This window comes from Myripristis murdjan, chromosome 19, assembly GCF_902150065.1.
Source record: "Myripristis murdjan chromosome 19, fMyrMur1.1, whole genome shotgun sequence".
NCBI classification, from domain to species: Eukaryota; Metazoa; Chordata; class Actinopteri; order Holocentriformes; family Holocentridae; genus Myripristis; species Myripristis murdjan.
In genome coordinates this window covers 8,140,001-8,161,561 of record NC_043998.1, presented here as the reverse complement: position 1 = coordinate 8,161,561, position 21,561 = coordinate 8,140,001, and the positions used below count along the sequence as shown (strand labels likewise).

Genomic DNA, 21,561 nt, shown 5'->3' with positions numbered 1-21,561 from the left:
TGTACAGTGAGGTTTTATCAGACGTCCTTCACCTCACTTCCTTATCTATCTATCTATTTTTATTGATTTGATTTATTTTATTTTAACCCATTTTAATCTTCTCTTTCACTAGTGTCTCTGTTCATGCCTCTTATTTCTTATATTATCATCCCCTTATCAGTGTATCATTATAATTTCATTGTACTGCTAAGCACCTTGTATTGCAATTTTGCATGAAAGGCACCATATAAATAAAGTTTGATTTGATTTGATAGACCAAAGAGTTGCTGGTTTGGATCCCAGCAGGGAAGGCTAACGACACACACTCTTCCCATGACCGTTGAGACTTGAGCCCCTTCAGCACAGACGCCTTCACAGGATGTGGGAGTGAGTTATATCAAGAGGAAGGACAGCAGAAGCGCTGATAAATAAAAGAGGGATGAATGAAACATGAACTCCAAAAGCCACAAAGTACACAGATAAATTGCTAAGTGAACAGTACACAGAGAGTAATTATGCAACTACTTTTAACAGTAAAACAACTGTTTTATTTTCACTTTTCATTTTCATCAAATTATAGTGATCAACTCAAAATGTCCTTTACAAATATAGGCTGGCCGTGCTCATACAAATAAACACTTACATAAATACACCAGGCTTGAAACATTTCTACACGACACACAAAACAAACAGTTTATGTTTATGGACAAAAACAAACAAACAAACAAAAAAGTAACAAAACATTGAGGTTTGAAATAGATTATCATAGGACTACAAAGGTAAAATGACATATATTATGTTCATTTATCATTCCCATAATTTGTGTGTGTGTGTGTGTGTGTTTATGTGTGTGCACGTGTGTGTATGTGGTTATGTGCTTGAGTGTGTGTGTGTGTGTGTGTGTGTGTGTGTGTGTGTGTGTGTACACGTGTGTGTGCTGGCCTATTATTGTCCATGTCTCATCTGGGGCCGAGGTTTAAAGGGACCTTGGTGGATGAGATGTTTTTCTTGCCGTGGTGATGCTTGACGTTCAGGTTTTGTTTTGGTGCCGTTTTCAAGTAAAAATAGAGCTGTGAGGGAAGAAGAAAGAGGTCAGAGGCATTGATTAGGCTGGAATTTGTTAAAAATATATTTTAAAAACGTTCACAAGATACTTTGTTTTTAGTGTCATACTCTGTTAAAATCTTGTTTTTCTTAAACTAACTGAAAAAGTCAGCCAGTGGGATGAGATAATCCCACTTGTGTCCGATGCCAATCAACCTGATTGGAGAATTTTCTCAAATCAAGTGTCTTTTTTTGGTAGTAGAGGGCTGATCGGCCTTATTCTTCCATTTCTCTCACATATTTATACTTGTTTGTTTCTGACAAAATCTCCTGACTCAAATTGTTTTAAGAAAAACAAGATTTTAAGACTGAAAATGAGACTAAATGACTTTTTAAAATGGAGTTTTTGTTTTTGCACTCACAAGATTTGAAATTGAAAATCTAGTAAAATTAGGTTTTGCTGGCTACTTCAGCAAGTTTATTTCAACTAAAAAGCAAAGCTTTCACCACTGACAGAGTAAACTGGCTGATGGATGAGAAAATTTGTGTCCTGCGCTGAATGCTTGCAAATACATACTTCTTGCACACACACACACACACACACACACACCTGTATGGCCTCGGCTGGTCCCACTGTGACTGTGCTGGTGGACGGGACGTGGCCTGGGGCAGACGCTGTCACAGTGTAGGTGCCTGGCAGCAGGAGTCTAAAATAATCCCCGTCCACTCCTGGAGGAAAACACACCACAGATGGACAGAAGAGAGGTGAGCAGATCTGATCGGGTACCCGTAAAATTTACATTTTACAAGTCCAAACTGCACTGTTTAATGTAGAGCTGCATTTTGACGTTGTGCTTTCCACAGTGACCACTAGAGGACGGCTCTCTCCAGTCCAAGTGTGAGATTCCTCTGTTGTGATGAATTTCATTTCACCGAGTAAAAATGAAACTGGGAGCAGTAACAATGAAGACTCAACTCCAAAATCATCGACTCCTCCACTCCTGCGCCAGTGGGAGCTGAGCTGGACTCCTGGCTGGTGTTAATAGATCATTTTAACAAGATTTGCCAGGAGCACAGGCCCTTAGAGTCAAACAATAAATTTTGAAGTTGGAGTCTGGCAGCCTGTCTCCTCTATCCCCCGCACTTTATTCCCGTTACTCAATAGTTCACCCACTGTCTCAAGTCGGCCGTCCTGCCTCATCCTTAGAGCATCTTTTTTTTTTTTTTTTTTTTTTTTAAAGTGAGTGCCTTTGACAAGCATTTAACCCTTTGAAACTGAGCAAATTACCTTGATTTCTTTCAAAAACATGGGGAGAAGGGTCGTCAGCAAATTCGCAAGAAATAAGGGATAACCAAAAGTAGGGAAAAAACAAAAGTGGTGGGAAACCAGAGGAAAGTTACAAAAAACTATCAGAAAATTATCTAAAAATTGACAGCAATTTTGACAAAAATATATAATATATGTTCATATGTTCAAGCGTTCATTTAAAAAGAAAAAATAAAGAAAATCTGGAAAAATAAATAAAATTAAATAAAAAAAAAAAACTTTAAAACATGATAAATAAAAAGAAATAGAATACATTTTGTTCAAAGGGTTAATTTATACATGGTAAAAGTGACACAAACCTGTTGATTTAATTTTATATAACCAAAAAAAAAAAAAAAAAAAGGCCTAAATATTCCACCCCCCTCACTTTTGAAATGATGGCTGCGCTTGTGAACAAAAAGCTGCCAATAAACATCCCTATCACACTTGCAGATTAAACGCCGGCTCTCACCGCTGGTCACGTCGTGACTGATGCCGGCCACTGAGATCTCAGCGTTGGCGATGGGATTGTTGTTTTCATCGTAGACCATGCCTTTTATCCCATGGTGCACCTGAAAAACAAGACAGCTTCAGTGAGTTGGTCACGGTCTACTTTTAAATATTTAACGACATTTTTTATTTATGTTGTCCTAATTTTTCATTGTCACTTTTTATAAAAGCAGCAACCCACTGGCATGTGTTTGAATACTCCGTGACTCCATGGGATACATAAAGGATGTATTGGGCAATAAGTTTTCAGAAGTAACATTCCCAAGCCTTAGACAAACTTTTCCCAGCTCTTTGGTTTACAGCACAGGTATCACAAGACCAGCAGTGTATACTTGAACTCCTTACTCCTTTCAGTTTAGTTTATTCAGTCCATATTGTGGAAGAGGAATTAATTTCTGTGCCCTCCATTAAGGCTGGAGAAACACCATTAGCAGCACTGCATTACTGCATTTCATCTTAGCGCCCCGACAAGTAGGACAAAGGACATTTTGTCTCCAGACTTTGGAAAACAAACAACTCTTTTCATGCATGACAGAAGGTAAGAGTCAGTTTTCTTGTCTTACAGTGAGTTCCACACAACTCCTTTTGAGACACTTTGTCCCCGGAATCGCAGCCAATATTTACAAGAAGCCAGGGAATTGGATGCTTGACTCTTGCCAGTGTGTATGTATGTGTGTGTGTCTGTGCATTAAGCTGTTAATGACGTATATTGATGTCCTTGAAAGCTGTGAAATCGTCTGCAATATTGCTATCTTTTGTATGTTTTTTCGGCAGGTGGGTACAGGTAAAGGAATTCACGTGTCTTTGTGTGTATGCTTGTGTATGTATGAGCACAAGAATGTCTGTTTGTATGTGTGTGTGAGAGTGTGTGTGTGTGTGTGAGTTCCAACCTGTTCGAGGTAGGAAACCAGCGCCTCTCGGTTGCCCAGCCATTCTCTGGGTAGTGATGATGCTGGTGGGAACTTATCACAGCTCAGCTCCAGTGTGATCTCAAAGCAGTTGGTGTACAGGTAGTTGAAGTCCTGCATGCCTGCAGCACACACACAGAGCAGTGTGAGGCACATGTTGTGGACATCAACATGAAATAACAAGGCTCCTCCCCTCAAGAGACATATTCAAGAGAATTATTTCAGGCTATAAAAAACTACTCTCACTTACTAATGATAGACATGTATAATAATAATAATAATAATAATAATAATAATAATGATGATGATGATGATGAAGGACCCCAGTGTTATTTGTATTAATATATTGGATATCAAAAAGCTGTTGCCTTTTGTTTAAGGTGCCACTGGCTGGAAAAAAAAAAAAAAAAAAAAAAAAAAACTTACTAAAATGTTACTTTTTAAAATACTGACAGCTCAAACTATTTGCTCCACAATATGGACTGAACAGTTTCAACACTGTTTGCATGTATAGTGTGAATTTTCAAAGACACAGGTTTTAGCTCCAATGACTCTCACAAACTCTACTGAGCTTTAAGAATTTCTTTTTTCTTGGACTAAAATGATGCCTCGTGTCAGATAAGCTTTTCAAAATCCTGAACTATCTCTTTAAATCTTAATCTATGTTGTTTTTCTTGCTTGATTGGCAATCCTTAACCGTCTCTCCTTTCCACAGAGGCCTGTGAGTTTGAGCCAAGAAGTGGGAGTGAAAGTCAAAATGTAACCTTGTGGACCATGACATAACTCTTGGAGCAAATAGATTTGTTAAAATAAACATAACATGCCCCTACTAAATGGGACTGTGGGCGTTTTCACATCATCCAATTCAAATGCTGGTATGACTCACTCGAAAAACTCCACAATTTCACTTTGCAAACAGGAGTCAAGCCCAGACCAAGCCAGGATTTCAGAAAAAAGAAATAGTTACAGGATTGCTGTACAGTGACCATGGATTTTCTGAGTTGAAACGCCCAGACGATTTGGTTTCATTTCCAAGTAGACAAAAGATCATGTGGCAAAAGATCAAACCATATAACTCAGGCAAAAACTTCCCAAACCATCAACCAAACAAGAGAGTTAGAGGACTGAGATGTTCCTGCCAACGCCTAAGCCCTTGTAGCTCTTACTGGCCTCAGATGATCAACACCAGTAACGTTTTTTTGTTTTTTTTTTCAAATGGCTCTATTATTTCAAAACAATTTCAAAAATGTGTTGGTGGATGGACACACAGGAAAATACAGGCATGAAAAAGATTTGTACTGATTTTTTGCAGGAAGCAGAATGAATTTGATTTGGTTAGCTGTTGTCAACATGGTACAAGACATTATAATTGGTTATACAGGATATATTTGGTTCATACAGAATGTTGAATGTTGGATTGGTGTTGTGTCAGTCAGTTGGTGGCCTAGGTGAACAGTCAAAAAATGATGTCCTGTATCTTTTCCTAATCACTTTTCCTTGACCTTGATGAAAGGAATGATGTGAAGAAGAATTCATAAGGACTTAATTCAAACATGTTGAATTAAAAACAGCATCAGGCCAAAAACATCCCATATCTGCATTCTTGAAAGACAGACTTCTATGTTATCTCAAATATTCTGATTATGATGATTATGTCTATAAGCCTACGCAGATAAAAGCTTAAGAATCCCCACAAACTCAGTAAAGACCATGAAATTTGAAGCGCTGAATGATGCTGGCTTTAAATGTTGCTGCCACAAGGAATTGTGGAACAGCATTATTTCCTTTTGTAAAGAATGGTCATGTGTATCCTATGCTAAAGGAGACAGGAAAGGAAGCACTGAAGCACCTTCCCTTAACATTTAGAGAATTCAACCAGCTCTCATCATGGCTGCCACTTAGATCATTCCGGGTCATTCCACTCACTTAGGAACCGTTCTAAACACAAACTATTCGACCGCAGCCTAGGTGTGCAGAGTCAATAACAGTCGTCTTTTTCCTGTCACACAAGTGCTTGATCAAGGGCAGCCGGCAGCAACAGAGGACCCTCTTACCAGTGAAGAAGTAGGAGCAGGAGGAGGCAAAGCCAGACCAGAATAAGGTCGATGATGTCCGGATATTTTCAGTGATGGTTCAGTAGATTTGCAACAGAACTGTCTAGTTGTGAGAATATCCTGTGTAAGGACTTCTTGATTGGATAGGAGATGTGAGGGGATCACTGATGGTGGATCGTAATTTGAACACTACAAAAACTTAAAAAAAAAAAAATAAATTCACTTGAAACAAGTGAAAATTGTCTAAAAACAAGTTACTTCTGAGGTGATCATGTCTTATTTTAAGTGTAATGAGATATTTTGACTAGAAATAAGACATTTTGACTTGAAATAAGACAAATATTCTTTGTAAGATTTTGAGTTTTTGCAGTGAATGACTTCACTTTCGCAAAGCGGTGATCGTTGCTTTAAAGTTACTGTCACACCAAAACACCAGTTTACTGTATGTGTAGTAGATGGACTCATTGGTGTCTTTGATAGGATGGTGTCATTCTCAAACTTGAGCAACTTAACTGAGGGATGTAGTCGTCGGTGTGAAGGGAGTAGAGGAGAGGAGAGAGCACACATTCCTCAGAAAGACCTGACAGCAGGGGCCCCATCCACACATACTGTCTTTTGCCTGTCAGAAAGTTCATGATCATCTGACAGATTGGGGTCCACACTGCGCTGGGCCAGGAGCTCAAGGAATTGCATTATTGCTAATGCCTGCAGTGATTGAGGCACGTAACTTTGTCTGCATTTGCAGTGGAACAATAGTGGATGTTTTGAAGCACATGGGAATTTGTATGTGAACAGGGAATTGTTGAAGTTTTCTGTGAATACTGCAGCTAGCCGGTCAGCACAGTGCTATGGGGAGCGTGAAACACAGCGTCCTGTCTTGTAGATGGGGAATTCCACAACCATTCAGCCCACTTCCCTTTCTTTCCTGGAGTATACATGTGTATATTAGATTGAAGTATATATGGTAATTTGTCGCTGATGTCCAGAAGGTTCCTTCAGTCAAAGAGAAGACATATGTTCCTTTCCACAAAACAAAGCGCAAATTAAAAGTAATCAAAATAGATCAAAATCAACAAGCAGACAGGAAACACAGTAAGCACCATTTCACAACGGCAGCCTAGCAGGCGGCATCTTGCCATCTGTTTTTTAGAAAGGGATCCAGGCAGAAAACTTCCAAAAACTTTGAGAATTTAAGTGCTGATCTCAGGTCACTGTTCAGGTTACTGCACCTGGACTTTACATGAATACATATCTGATCTTGTGCAAGCTTACATGTGGATTGCTGCCTCAAGTGTTTGCCTACAAAGCAGGCTCTCATTCAAATGTGATTGCTAAGTGTATTTCAAATGACAGGTCTGCAAAAAACCAAGAACCATATTAACTCCACCAAAATCATGTACAGTGAAGTATATAGGGTTTTTACGATATGTTGTGGGTGTTGTTCTTGGCTCTCTCTGCAGGCTGCTGAGGAGCAGAGGTTTTGCTTACCTTTGGACAAAGAGTACCAGCTGGCCCCGTTGGTGATTCCCTCATCAAAGAAGTCGCCACAGTTCCAGCCCTTGTGCATCCAGCTGTGAGCATACGAGTAGGTCCTCGCCAACTGTCATCACATACGCCGATTCACGTGTGCCCAGTAATACACAACATGTGGTCACATACACACACACACACACACATAAACACGCACATGTACACACAGATGAGATCACATGTGGGTAACATTACCATCTGGAGACCATTTCTCATCTCCTGCATACCTTTTTAAAAATTTTGTCATCTGGAGTGGCAGCGTAGGTGGTCCTCCCTCTGATCCTCGGGTCTCTGGACTTGTCGAAGGGGTAATTGGCCACCACAGCCCCTCCATGGAGGTTGGCCGACAGAATAAAGTTGTAGTTTTGCATCCACTTTATGACTGCCAAAGTCTCTGGTTCAACCTAAGGAGGAGGTTTCATGAACAAAGTGACTAACAGGGCCAGTGCACAGGACCTACGCATATGTAACAGTTCTTCATGCAAGGACACATACTAAGACATATTGCAATCAAGAACTCATTGCAATGTGTAACAGTATTTAGATTATGTTTGATACATTTTCAGTATTAATCCATGCAGCACTTGGGAGTTGGTGCAAACACTTGGGAGCTAGGTGCCCTTGCTCAGGGGTATTTTCGCACTACCACATACTTAATATCAGGCCTTGGCCTCCTAAACACTCCTCCTGCTTCCAAAGGCTTTGTCAATACATATAAAAAAGTTTACCATTTCAACAGAGGGTTCTCACATCTCAAAACCAAACCCTTCAATACCTCATCATACATCAGATTGACACATTTAAGCAACAGTTACAGCACTTAAATAGAGAGTCTACAACAGTTCACCCCCAAACTTACCATCTCAACAGCATAAACTGTCTGGAAATAATGTGTGATTAACCACTTTTTGAAATTTTGTGTCATTACATCATAAATCGAGGCTCTGATTTCATCACGGTATAAGTGTTTCAGTGGTTTAGCCCTCAGCTGGTGTTCTTTCTGTTTTTCCAGAATCAGTTGATTCTTTGTTTGGCAGGGTTATCTGGGGAAACCCTATTTCTCGGTGCTGCTCCCTGTGTGTGTGTGTGTATTTTTTTTTCCAAGGTGATTTTCTGCTTCTTTTTCCATGGTTAACACCGAGGAGTGAAATGCTGCATTAGCTTGGTCTTTATTCTTTTTTTCAAGACTTCTGGAGATGCTCTGTCCTTCTCAGTGCTATCATATGATTCCTCAGATTTTCTTGCAGTACACTGTCCTTCTTTACTTATCCCTTGATGCCTTTTTCCGAGGCTATTTCAGCTGCTTCCTCCATACTGTTTGGTCTATTTTTCAGTAAGTAAACCTCTCAGGGTCGACAACTGGCTCCTGTCCCTGTTCTCAAATGCCAAGTCTTTGTACTTGTAGTCATACTTTATCTAGTTATTGTCAACTGTTGGCTGTTGCATGCATCATATTTTCAGATCAGTGTCAGCAGACTCCTTTCCTCTTTTCAGTGGTTCAGGGCCATTTTATTCTCTTTTTCTTCCCACTGATATTTTCCCTCCTTGGCTGCCTGACCTCTCTGCCCTGCAGACCCTGTGTTCCAGTGCTAATGCTTGCCTCCTATGTGACAGGGGTACTAATGTCCTGCAAACTTCCTGCTGCTGTACCTCACCCAACTGATTTGACTAACAAGAAGTACTCAAGAAGTACTGATCTAAGTGGGGCAGCTGCACTGCACTGCACTGCACTCCCTCCATCAAGCACTCCTTGTGAGTTTTACAGCCCTTTAAAGGAGAACTTCAGCCTCTTTCCCTTCCAAAACTGTTCCATTGTCTCGTAATGTGCCCTCCTAGCTGGTCGTCACAACCATGCCTCACTCCGTTACCATGTTATTTGACTGTGGGTTATCTTCCGCTCCTGTCTTTGCAGATGCAAGGGTTATTTTTGCTCTGGGCTATTTAACAGTTTTGAGGCGGACTGGGGCCAGTCTTGGATGCAGCTGCCATGGGGTGATAACCCAACACAGCTTTGTAAGCTCTATTTCAAAATGTCACATGGTGTTTCCCTAGTTGCTCTATTCACAGAAGTCAGTTCAGGACAATAGCCGTCATATATTAATACATAGTATCTCATGCAACAATTGTTTGTGTTTCTAAAAATATGCTGCATTATTATAATGCTAGACTGATGCAGGTGAGATTAAAAGGTGATGTTGGATTTTATACACAATAGCAGATTCGACAGCAATTTTAAGCTTAGTTAAGTTAGTTTGCACAGCTATTTGCAGTGACTTGGTGTTAAATACTGTGCTTTATTCTATTAGCACAGGGCTTGGATCAGCGTTTTCCACACATGGCACAAAAAATATATGGGACCCTCTATACAGTTAACAAAAGAAGCAGAGTACACATATCCAATGGGGTGCTCAGGTGCAGGCCAGACAAAAGAACAATAATCAAAAGACACAGAGTCTGCACACTGAATCAAATATTGCTCCCATGGTTTCATGTTAGAGATACTTAAACCATGGGAGCAGTATTTACTTAAGTGTGCAGACTTTACATCTTCCATACAGTGCCTTACACACATCAGAAACCTACAAAATCCAGTTCAGGCTGCCATATATTTTCTGTGTCAGTGTTAACTTTGCTTACCCACCCCTTGCTATATATCATGGAGACAAGGGGTAATACTTCTCCCCCAGTGAGGTATATAAGAAAAATAAACTCAGCCCAGCTCTCTTATTGGCTCAAGGGAGATCAGACGGGCCAATCGCAGACCACTGCCCTTGAACAGGGCAGCTTTAATATTGACCTAGAAGGGGGAATTCTGTTTGGGGTCTGGCTGATATTTATTATCCGTTGATCTTTATATACACCCACGCTTCCTTCCACTTGAGCCCAGAGCTGTCACGGTGGTGTAGTGTTACATATGAAGGACGCACATACACACACAAACAGTTACGCACAGATACTCATTCCTCAGTGTTACAAAATCTAAATACTATGGCAGAGAGAGGGAGAGGGAGAGAGAGAGAGAGAGAGAGAGAGAGAGAGAGAGAGAGAGAGAATGCCATGCCAACTCAAAAACAAATAAATACCTATGCAATGCTCCAAATTACACATATTCTGGTTTACTCTGAATTGACAGACATGGCACTCGAAGCCAATTCATGATTGCTATTCACAATGTAAGAAGAATGAGCCATACAGGGCAGGCCATCAATTACCACCGGATACTCTTGCAAGGCACAGCTCAGATTCACAAACTGGGAATGCTTTTTTTTTCAGAGGCTGTGTAAATAAGGTATTTCTAAGAACAGACGCTGCTGACCGACTGTGGGCGGTGCAATTCTGTTCAAAATAGATGCCTGAGTGGAATTAGCCACGACAAAAAATACAACCACATTGGGAGATTCTGAGTGCAGAATGAGCACAAGTCCTGTTTGCCAGTTTGCAACTAGGATGGAGGACTGATTTTACAGGGTTTTTTTTTTGTAAAGGAAGTCTTCAACAAACTTCCATTCATGTGCAAGGCATTCTGTTTGGCTGCTGGTGTATTTCTCAGCTCAGCTGACTGGAAATTAATGGTCCAGAAAGTTATATTTTCTCCCCTTTGCCCTCTCTTGGTTAGCCACATTTTGCCCTCTGGTTGAAACATTATCACTGGCCTACTTGAAATGGTTCTAATGTAGCATGGCTAAACCCGCTGGAAAGCACAGGACTGGTGGGTCCATGAGAGGAGCGTAGTCTGAGAGAGCATAGTCCTTACTAGTATGAATGAAGTATCTGTAACAGTGGCACAGTTACTCTTTTGTGTTTCGCTTTCATGAGGCAGTCATCTGGGTAGACGGCCGGCTCTGAATGGGAGAACCAGTGTTTCACTTTTCTCAAAGCATTTGCAGTATAGGAACTTGCAGATGGAAAATACTAAGGAAATCAATGATAGGTTACTGCTTGTCCAGGAACTATTTTTTTACTATGATATGTAAGCATATGTAAGTAACTGAATCTATAGCAACTGGATAATGTAATAAATATTTAAAATGTAATAAAGATTGCTGATCTATCAAACCCCTGGATAACACATTTTTACATTAACCGTTCATTATTAGTTTAGAAAGGAAGTCATATATTTCAGTTGATGCTGTAATAGTAATATGGGAAGAGTGAATGAAACCTCATCAGTTACATTCATACATTTATACATTTATAACAACATGCATTACATTTTGATAAATGATTTAATTATCTAAAAGTTATCATTATTATATTATTATTTATATTTCTTTTAAAAATTGCAAAAAGCTATTTTAATTTATATGAAAACTTAATGGACCTGTGACTGTGCAGTTAAAGGGTGTGACCATCATTGCTGATTTCAACGGAGGCTAATCTAAATTTGATCATTTCCCTCCATTTTGCAGTACATTGCAGTGAATTATTATTATTAAGCCAACATTAAAGCTCCGTACATAGTCTGGTTATATGCACTGCATTACACAGTATATCTAATGCAGTGCAAGCATCAGCTTTGTACCACTTCCTGCTAGCTGTGGACATACGGACACCAAACTATTACTCATCTTAATAAATGAAAGCATCAAAATAATTAAATTATGTCCATCCAAAGAACACAATAATCTATCATCTATTAACTTCTCATTACCAGGCGATGAATAAGTGACTTTTCTGTAAAACTTTGCCATCTGAAAGGTCAGGCTCTATCCGGCTGAAGAGTAGGGTGTTGGTATTATTATGGTCATGGTGGTAATGGAAAGACATAAACATTTATGTTTTGGTGGAAAATCTTATCTTATCTGGTATTTTTTTAATTTTCTGATTCCAGTCAGAGAGCACTGAGAGCCTTAGTTTCTTCAAAGGACTTGGAAAGTCAGTATGCACCTCTGTGTGCTCAGTGTTATTTTGTTTTTGTTTTTTCTTCTCAACTTCTTATCCATTTAAAACCTTCAAAAGGTAAAGTTTCATAGCCTTAAGTACATCTGATCTCTTGCATTTGTACATCCAAGGCCACGGCTACCTGATCAAAAACAGATGTTATTCCACAGAGACAAAAGCTTCAAAACTATTCTATTTGCCATCATGAGGGTTGACTGGGGCTTAATTTGGAGTCTGATTGTAAGGATATTTGTTTAAGCAAATAATATAGAGATGCTTTCGTTCCACTTTGTCATCTCATTTCATCAGAGTGAGGCTGACATTTTGCATGTCTGGTTCAAATTGTCTAGACAAAGGTTTGTGGCCCATTTTTGACCCTGGAGAAGAAAAACACAGTTGCTTCAGCCAGATTTAACCTCTGCAGTAAGACAAGCAAATTCACCCACCCACATAGTCAAAAAAAAAAACAAAAACCCACAGTGTGCAACCATACAGCAACCATACATATTTTTTTTTTAATTTGTCAAAAGCTGACCAGCAGAACGGGCTGTGGAATATGATCATGTCAGCAAAGTCTGAGCCACGTTAACTCAAGTATATCACTGTTGCTAATTATTGAGCAAAGTTTGAGAAAACGGCACACAAGCATGACAAATTTAATTGTGCACTCTTCCTCTTGTTCACACACACAGACCCACATACTAGCATATTTAGACACACACGCATATTCACACATTCTCTATGACTCTAAATGGGATCTGAATGGGTTGTGCTTGTGTGTGTGTGTGTGTGTTTATCCAGCAGTATCTACCTGTTGCTCCCAGTTGTCTGGCAGTGGCAGATGGTGATTTCGGCCGTTGGTCTTCTCGTAGTAGTACATGAGCGCGTTCAGATCCGGAAAATTGCGGTTCAGATCGATTTCCCTGGAGTTCCCTCGACCCACCAGGTAGCCGTTGAACTCTGGCCCCTGTTGACCCGCATAAAACATATCATGCCTGTTAAAAGTGCTTGTAGGACGACTCCTGTTGGGCCACAGTCACCTCACTGCTGGCTTTGCTTCTGCTTTGATTTGTAGGCCTGCCATTTTTCAAATTGAGTGATTGAGCCAGCCGACTGTGAGTTTTAAATCGGTTTTCAGACTATAAATACCGGAGTAAAACTAGACCTATATTTTGGCTTGTAGGTGGTGAAGAGATGCCTGCACATTGTTTTCCAGATGCTGCAGCACCCACACACCCCTGTTGATACAACAAATTACAGTGTACTGTGCATTTAGTCCTTTTGTTGTCGGAGTGCCAGAGACGGGGACAGCCATGTGCAACTGGCCTCCTCTGGACATGTAATTACTTTCAAAGAGACTTTGGAGCATGTTTGTGAATGTGCAGTCGTGTGTGTGTGTGTGTTTGTACAAACTTCCATGGATTTAGTTGCATGTGCATCCGTGTATGTGTGTGTGTGTGTGTGTGTGTGTGTGTGTGTTGTCTACCCCATATAATTACCCCGAGTAAAAAAGGGGGGTAAAAAAGGGGGTTCTCCCAGCCAGTGAGCTGATAGATGGGATGATAGGGAGAAAAAAAACTCTATCTGTTTGTGTTTGACTCCAAGTATCTTGTCACACACACACACACACACACACACACACACACACACACACACACACACACACACACACACACTCCTTTTGAGTCAAAAGAGATATCTTCTAGATGGATGTTATTTGATGGGGCCTCATGTGTATGTTATGTGTGTGTGTGTGTGTGTGTGTTAAGCTAGCCTGTTAGCTTGCAGCCTGTTATGTCTCTTGTTTTTAATTTAGGATTCTAACATGCTATCATCAAGGAAAGAAAGCAGAAATGAAGAATTTTTTTCCCCCGACAACTGAGAAATGAGATAAAACAGGAAAAACAGCCAAACTCAACATCCCAGGCATTTACCCTTTTTTTTTGGTTTCTTTTTAGCATTTCAAGCTTGGAACCCCCCAGGTATGTCAGAGTGCACTCTACCTGTCTGGCTGCCACCTCGTAGCCGTCGGGGTTCATGGAGGGCAGGATGTGGATGCGTGTGTCATGAATCAGTCTCATGATCCGCTCGTTTCCGGCACGATACTCCTCACACAGAAACTGGGAGAACTTAATGAGCAGCTCGCGGCCCACCACTTCGTTACCATGCATGTTGCCCACGTACTTGAACTCCGGCTCCACTGGGAGGGAAATGGGGAGGTGGAAGGGGGCCACAAGGTCAAAAAGGCACACAGAGCAGCAAAGCATGAAATTAAGATGACTGTATGTGCACACACATGTATATGCACATCCATACACACACTAACATACCATTCAAGACTCAACTGGTGGAGGGTGCAATGGTAGTCAAGTATATAAGACTTTACTGGCGGGTTTTGTGTTTCTGCTTTCTTTCCATGTATGGTTACCAGCGTCTCCTCAACATGATACTCCTAACTGTATTTAAAACCTATTCAGCCCTGTCAGTCCTCTCAATGGGTTTTGTCATTTCAAATGTATGCTGCAAGGCCAAGTGTGTGTTTAAACCCCCCAGAACTTTATTTTAAATTCTACACTAGAGCCCACGGTTTACAAAGATATGAAATATGTGCTGCTGGATTACAGGGAAATGAGTATGAAATGATGCACATGACACCTAAATATTTTCTGTCTGATGTAACGGTGCTGCCATAAAACAGTGGCATGTTAGGTTTGAGTATTCAGTGTGATGTGGCTTCAGTGAGGTGTTACAACCAGTAGTGAGGTGGAATATGTATGTCACACTCCTGCACAATGTTTTTTTTTTTTTTTTTTTTTTTTTTTTTTTAAATTTTGAGGCTACCTCTCTGCCCCTGGGCCACTGAGATTCTCTGAACATTTGCTTTTAAATGTTCCACCATCAAGGCTGGTGAGTTAGGGAGATCATGCCTTGACAGTGGCAGCTCCAAAGTTGGAACATTTTTACGATAAAAAAATGAAGACGTACGTTTTCAATGAGCTTTGTTTGCTGTTAGTGGATTTCATAATTTATATTTTTTATAATTCAGTTGCTGAGTGTTTTTCTCTTCTGTTTTTATATTTCAGCTCATTTTTTAAATATTTCCTTATATTTTATCCTTGCCTCTAATTGATGCTTGCCACCAGCCATGCCTTTTACTACCGATTTTGTCTTTGTTGTGCCTTTTATTTTTAATTGTTGTACAGCACTTTGGTCAACTCTGGTTGTTTTTAAATGTGCAATTAAAGGGAGTTTAAGGAGTTAAACTGGAGCAATACAAGTTTGTGTTGACATAACCTATACTACACCTATACAGAATATAAAACACTCAGGTTAAACAGGACTCCAAAGCTTAATGTTATTCAGCTACCACTATATTCTCTAACCCGGACCTGTTGATAAGGAGAGTCTCTTTGAGGTTCTGCTGAAGGTGAACTCTGGAGTCTGAATGGAAGTGATTGAATTATATGGGTATGGTCATCTGGCATTCCTAGGGTTGTCTGTCACTGATTGGGCGAGCCACCTATCCAAACAGCCTCCCTCTCTGTATAGGGTTCCCTCCTCCCAGGGGCTACTTCATTAATTACTGCTGCAGCACCGAGACAGACGAGGAGCCCCAAACACTGCAGCTAGACAGAGCTGCAGCTCAACTCTGCCTGGAGCTTTGTCATCACTTCAGTAAAGTTTAATGCTGTCTTTTGTTGTGTGTATGTCTGATATGACCTCAGAGCACAAGTTTAGCACACAATACCGTGTTGTTAATGAAGGAAAAAAACACTTCTGAAAAATTTGTGTGCATGTAAATGTCATTTCCTAAGAGCGTCAAATAGCAATTTTTCAGTTTTGTTTTGTTCAACAAACTGGACCTTGGTTCTGAAAACTGTGCTGGGCAGCGTTTAGAAAGCCCTGCACTCAGCAGCCTGCCAAAGACATGAACTTCCTTAAGGCTGCCAGAGGGTTGACCCAGACAGGACCCTGGGTCACTCCCCTCCATGAACTGCACGGTTCCTGTTTTTCAGCCTGTGTCACCTTGCAACAAAACACGCGCACATCCTTCTATTCTAGTGAAGGAAGCCCCTACGTGTGCAGAAGGGGGGAAAAAAATGCAAGCTCAGCCCCGGCCAAAATAGCTGGGGGACAACTCTCAGTTGTGAAGCTTTTTCCACACTGTACACAACATAACAAAGGAAACAGAAACCCTTTATCTCTAATCAACTTATTTACTTAAATGAATGACCTTGTGGCCCGCTTTATTTATAACTGTAATCGGGGAATGGATTTGCAACCGATAGACAAAATAAACACCTAAAGAGCTGCTTCAGTGGTCATGACTGGGGCAAAACCAAGCAGAGGTTGTGCAAGAGGGAGTTCAGAGTTTTAGCCCTTGTTGACTCAAATGAACTTTTGTGTCATCTGCTCAGCTTCATGAAGTGCCCCACGTTTCGACACTGGTTGGATAGCAACATTTCAAATGGATCGCAGATGTTAGACACTTAATTCTTTCATTTTTCCTCCTTTCTTAGAACAATCTGTAAACCAGTTCCACTGAAGCAGTTTGAATGGTTTTCCACAAATTATGTTCACTGATGTTTTTCTGGTAATAGTAGGGAAAGACGCCAGCACTGGCTAAACTATGCCTTTCTTCCACTATTAAGCCACACAATAATATATTACACAGAAATTCAACTTCAGAAAGCCAAATAGAGAGCTTGCATTTCATCTCCTCAGGAAAAAGCCACAGCCCCCACAGCCTGTGCTTTCTTCTGCCAGCAATGTTCTCACTCCCCAGAGCAAGAAGTGCAAAACAAATGGCCAGCCAATGATAAGGAATCTGCATTTTAAATTGATCATAATTTAAACAGCACTTACTACCTTGATGGAACATGGAGTAGGATTTTTTTTTTTAGGATTTTTTTCCATAAGAAGTTTTCAAGTGCTATCTCATTCACAACACCAAATAAAAATGATCACTCCCTGTCAAAGAAAAATGTGAGTGCGATAGAGTGCTTTCCAGAGTAGAGTTAAAAACATTAATTTGGCATTCAGCTGCAGTATGTATCAGAGTCAAGCAGAATAATTTTGCATGAATGCACAAATTTGTTAAGTCTTGCAGACATGCATGGTTTGATTAAGATCAATCACATAATGCAACCTTTCATGAAAAGCACCTGTGGGCAAATCATCTTTATGGAAATCACTCTTTTTTTCTTCTCTGCAACTCCAGACATGTCCATCCACGCTGGATTCTCAAAGAGTGAATCAAGTGTTACTCACATGCCTCATGGATTCCTGGATTATCACTGAACTCCAGCACGTAGAGGTGGCGTCCTTCCACGCTGCGCCCGATGCTGTAAATGCGTGTGATGTAGGGGCATTCACTCTGCACTGCAAACAGGGCTCGCACTAACTCCTCATAGCGGTGATGCTGGAAGTCTGACTCGGTGCCCGAGACCAGAGTCCCCATCAGCCCCAGCAGGAGAGCACCAAGCCGGGGAAGAGTCCACCGCTGCTGCATGGTCCCTCGGCCGGTGCTCTGCAGCACAGGAGGAGAGGAGAGGAGGCTGGAGAGGAGATGTTGAGCTGCCCGAAGCTGCGTGACACTTTCCCTCGCTGTCTCTGTCGCTCTCTGGGAGTTGAACCTGTCCCGAGTCACACACACGTCTCTCTCTTTTTAATACCTCCTTACACCCCAAACATAGTGCTTACTCTCTGCTTGCTCTTTTCTTCTCTTGTTCACTCCTCTTCTCCCTCCTGCTCTCTCCCTCCCTCTGCCTCCTCCCACATACTCACACTGGAGAGCAGCTAAGGACAGCCCCCTACTCCTTCTTTGTCTCACTCTCCTCCTCCAACAGCTGCTTCTCTCCCTCTCTTTCCCTTTGGGTCCTTGTCAAGTACATGCTACTTGCTTTATTGGCACTTAGACGGCATCTGCTTCAAGTGGTTCCCCTCCACCCCCTCATCTCCCACTCTGAATTTCTTTCTTTCTCTGAGCTGTTTTCATTCCCTTTCCCTTTCTTTCTCCCTCTTTGTGTGTGTGTGTGTGTCTGTGAGAGAGAGAGAGAGAGAGAGAGAGAGAGAGAGAGAGAGAATGTATACATGGACCTCTAACTCTTGTTCCATACTTGCTTTCTGGGAAAGAGGGTTGTTTCCACATTACTACTCTCCCCAATCACCCATTCATTAACTCTTAAATCAACACACACACACACACACACACACACACACACACACACACATGCACATGCAAACCTTGTGTGTGTGCCCCCTCAGATGAATCAACATGGGTGCTCTTTCTCAACCTTTGGACTGGTTTGTTAATCGATTTTCCTGAAGCAAGATTCACACACACACACACACACACACACACACACACACACACACACACACACACACACACACACACACACACACAAGCACTACTGGGTCATAAACGAAGAATAAGCTCTGCAATTAAACTACTAAGAGACACATGCTAATGCCAGGTCATATGCATCCACACGCACACACACAGCAATGCCCACAGGGGCCGCTGTCAATCAATCCTGCTATAGAAAAGAGGAGTTGTTTGACTCAGAATGTGATTTAGCTGCGGGTGGAAGTTTGAAAAAAAGAGAGAATGTTAAAGAAAGACAAACAGAGACAGAGGGGGAGAGAGAGAGAGAGAGAGAAAGAGAAGTTGTAACCTGATTTCCAGGTCTTATCTCCACTCTTGCTCGTCGTGCTTTTGATGGCCATTTGCTGGATGGCATTTGCCCATGTCTATTTGAAGTTGAGTGAACATGGAGCTTGGAAGGGTCTTGACCAATGTCAAAGAGAGACAAGGTTGCCAGACAGAGAAAAACAAGAAACAGCAAGGGCAAAGAGGCATGAGAAACACATAAAGAGATAGCAAGAGAGAGAAAAAGAGTAAGTGACAGAAAAGCAAAATACCGAGACGGGGAAACAGTGAGGAAGAGAGATGAAACACCAGGAAGACAGAGACAGTGTGTTTGTCATTAACTGTACTGGAATACGATGGTCATTGACTGGAAACCTTGAAAACGGCTTGAAACCCCCATGTTGACTTTCCTGAAGCCTTTGACCTCCATCTGAAGTAATTACACTCTAGGGAAGCCCAGGTCGCTGCAGCACACACTCAGCCTTGATAGATGGCGAGGGACCAAGGCGCCCCTAAGCATTAAATTGTTGATGTCATACTTGACAAAATGTTAAAATGATCACATATAGATTTTTGGCATCATAACATTTACTTCTGAATTGAATTATAGTGAAATTACACTATTCTTCTTTTTGCTGTGACACCCATGAAGGCCCTTAAGTGACCTGAGGGTGTCCAGATCCCACTTTGAAAACCACTGGAAGATGTTAATATTTGACAAATCCATTGGTTTTTCATTGATGAAATGTCTCAAATTTACACATGATCTCCTAGTGAGTGCCAACATTTAACACAACCAGCAATGCCATAATTGCTAAGTGTAGGAAGTGGGTTGGTGTCTGTCATACCGCTTTAAACCGGTTTCTCATGGCATCTCTATTGGTGATTATGTTTCTTCTGCTTTGCTGTTTACTTGTGGTTTGCTTCAGGGCTCCGTTGAGTTTGCCAGCGCTGTTCACGTCTCACCGCCATGCTAACAATATTCAGCTGTGTCCCTCAATTAAAGAACACCAGCAAGTTGCCAATATTGCACGACCGTCCAGCTAATATCAACAACGGAGCATCCCAACACTTCCCTCAAACAAAATCAAGCAAAACTGATGTCCTTGTTGTTGGCCCGGAGTCCCCGCACACATTCCCACATCCTACAAAGAATCAAAATCAGAAATACTTTATTGATCCCTGAGGCGAAGTTGGGAAAGCTGGTTGATATGTGTTGCCATGTGAACATTGCAAAGATTAGCTAAATTTGCTCTACTAATGATAGTGAGAGAGTTTAACTGGCCTTTATAAAACCTCACCTTCATTACTGCCCTGTTCTGCTGTCTGTTTACTTGTTAGTTTTACAACTGATTTTGGGTTTTACTGACACTATTTAAGGTTTAGTTAGGTCTGGATTCTTGCTACATCTCAGTCCTTTAACTCCTTACAAAGTGCTCCAAGACATTCTTTTCTTTGTTTGCTGTAAAAACTTCATCTTCCTGTTGCTGTTTTAAAGAATATCCCTTGCAGCAGTCAGCACTTCTCCGCCTTCCACTCACCTTTCCATTCTCTTCAGACAAACACCTGCCTCACTGTCCCCTTCCACATCCAACGTGCAGAAAACCCTCTCCAGCAGCAAAACATCAGCCCAGTTGTATCAGCACCTGCAGCATTTTCACCTCAGACAGCCAGTTGGCCCCGGTGTTAATAATTATCTGTAACAAAAGCAAAAAGCCTGCAAGTTTGAAAATGTGTGTTTTATTTTGGAGATTTCTTTTGCATGAAGAGAGAAGGGCAGGAGGCGTGACCTGGGGCAGATGTGTAGACTATCACATACTATCCAAACATTAAAAGGGCAAAACTCTGCAAAAAGGTCTGTAAAACAAATGGATCCAATAACACAGCTGTAACAGTGTATAAACTAATCTGCTTTCAAAATATGCAGCCAAGACAAGAATGCACATAGACTGCATTAGTTTGTGAGTTTTGGGGGCATGTGCAAACACTTGGAGGAAGATCATTAACTGCAGCATGCACGCATGTCAGGACTAATTCTGTAGGTCTAATTTACTCAAGCGTGCTCACCAATGGGGTCGTTATGTAGAAACGACATCTGGCGGTAATAAGTGGTACTGCAAAAGAAAACAAAAGTGAAGCAGTGTAAGGTGGCTGTTTTTAAGTCAGTTAAAATGCGCTTTTTATTCATTTATTTAATTTTTATTTTTAATATTGAGGACGTTTTTCAAGTTGCCTGGCGTATGTTTTTGATTATGCATTTATTTTTAACTGATAAAATGGACTTTTTCAAGGTAGTCGACGTCCTTCCAAGTTGTCTGGTGCTTGTATATTGCCAGCTTCAAAAAACAAACAACAAAACTATGATGCAGGGGACAGGAAAAACGAGATTTTGAAAAATAAGGGGAAAAAGCAACATGCTACTCTCCTTCAAATCAGTAGAAATGTAGCTTACATATAGCCTATAGCAAAAGCTACATAAACCATAATCATTTTACCTTGGCTTCACTGGGTTCAGCAGCGTCTGTTTCTTAAAGCTTAATATCCCGTTTTCATGTTCCTGAACTCGCTTTTCAGCGCTTTTTTTTTTTTTCCAAAACAACAATGCACTTTATAAATATTTCTAACTCAATGAGTAGAAGGTTACTTTGTTCTGCAGTGGGACATGAAGAAGATTGATTTGTTTTCATTAATAAT

General features: G+C 41.0%; 1 protein-coding gene across 1 annotated transcript; it reads right to left on the bottom strand.

The window, feature by feature from the left end:
• Nucleotides 1-504: 504 nt before the first annotated feature.
• Nucleotides 505-17,955, bottom strand: cpn1 (carboxypeptidase N, polypeptide 1). The gene is made up of 9 exons (XM_030078706.1): nt 17,484-17,955; nt 14,216-14,412; nt 13,024-13,179; nt 7,559-7,735; nt 7,290-7,401; nt 3,730-3,869; nt 2,802-2,901; nt 1,634-1,752; nt 505-1,049 (listed from the first exon to the last, which is right to left on the bottom strand). Exons 1-9 carry the CDS (start codon nt 17,722-17,724, stop codon nt 939-941), a joined length of 1,353 nt encoding a protein of 450 aa, XP_029934566.1. The 5' UTR covers nt 17,725-17,955; the 3' UTR covers nt 505-938.
• Between the last annotated feature and the right edge of the window lie 3,606 nt (nt 17,956-21,561).

What these genes read in the sequence shown, in the direction of transcription:
- cpn1 (XM_030078706.1), bottom strand. Translation starts at nt 17,724, where the DNA reads ATGCAGCAGCGGTGGACTCTTCCCCGGCTTGGTGCTCTCCTGCTGGGG. An exon ending in CAGACAACTGGGAGCAACAG is followed by an intron (nt 7,736 to 13,023) that starts GTAGATACTGCT and finishes CCTCCTCCTTAG; the next exon opens with GTTGAACCAGAGACTTTGGC. An exon ending in TGGTTTCCTACCTCGAACAG is followed by an intron (nt 2,902 to 3,729) that starts GTTGGAACTCAC and finishes CTTGTTTTTCAG; the next exon opens with GTGCACCATGGGATAAAAGG.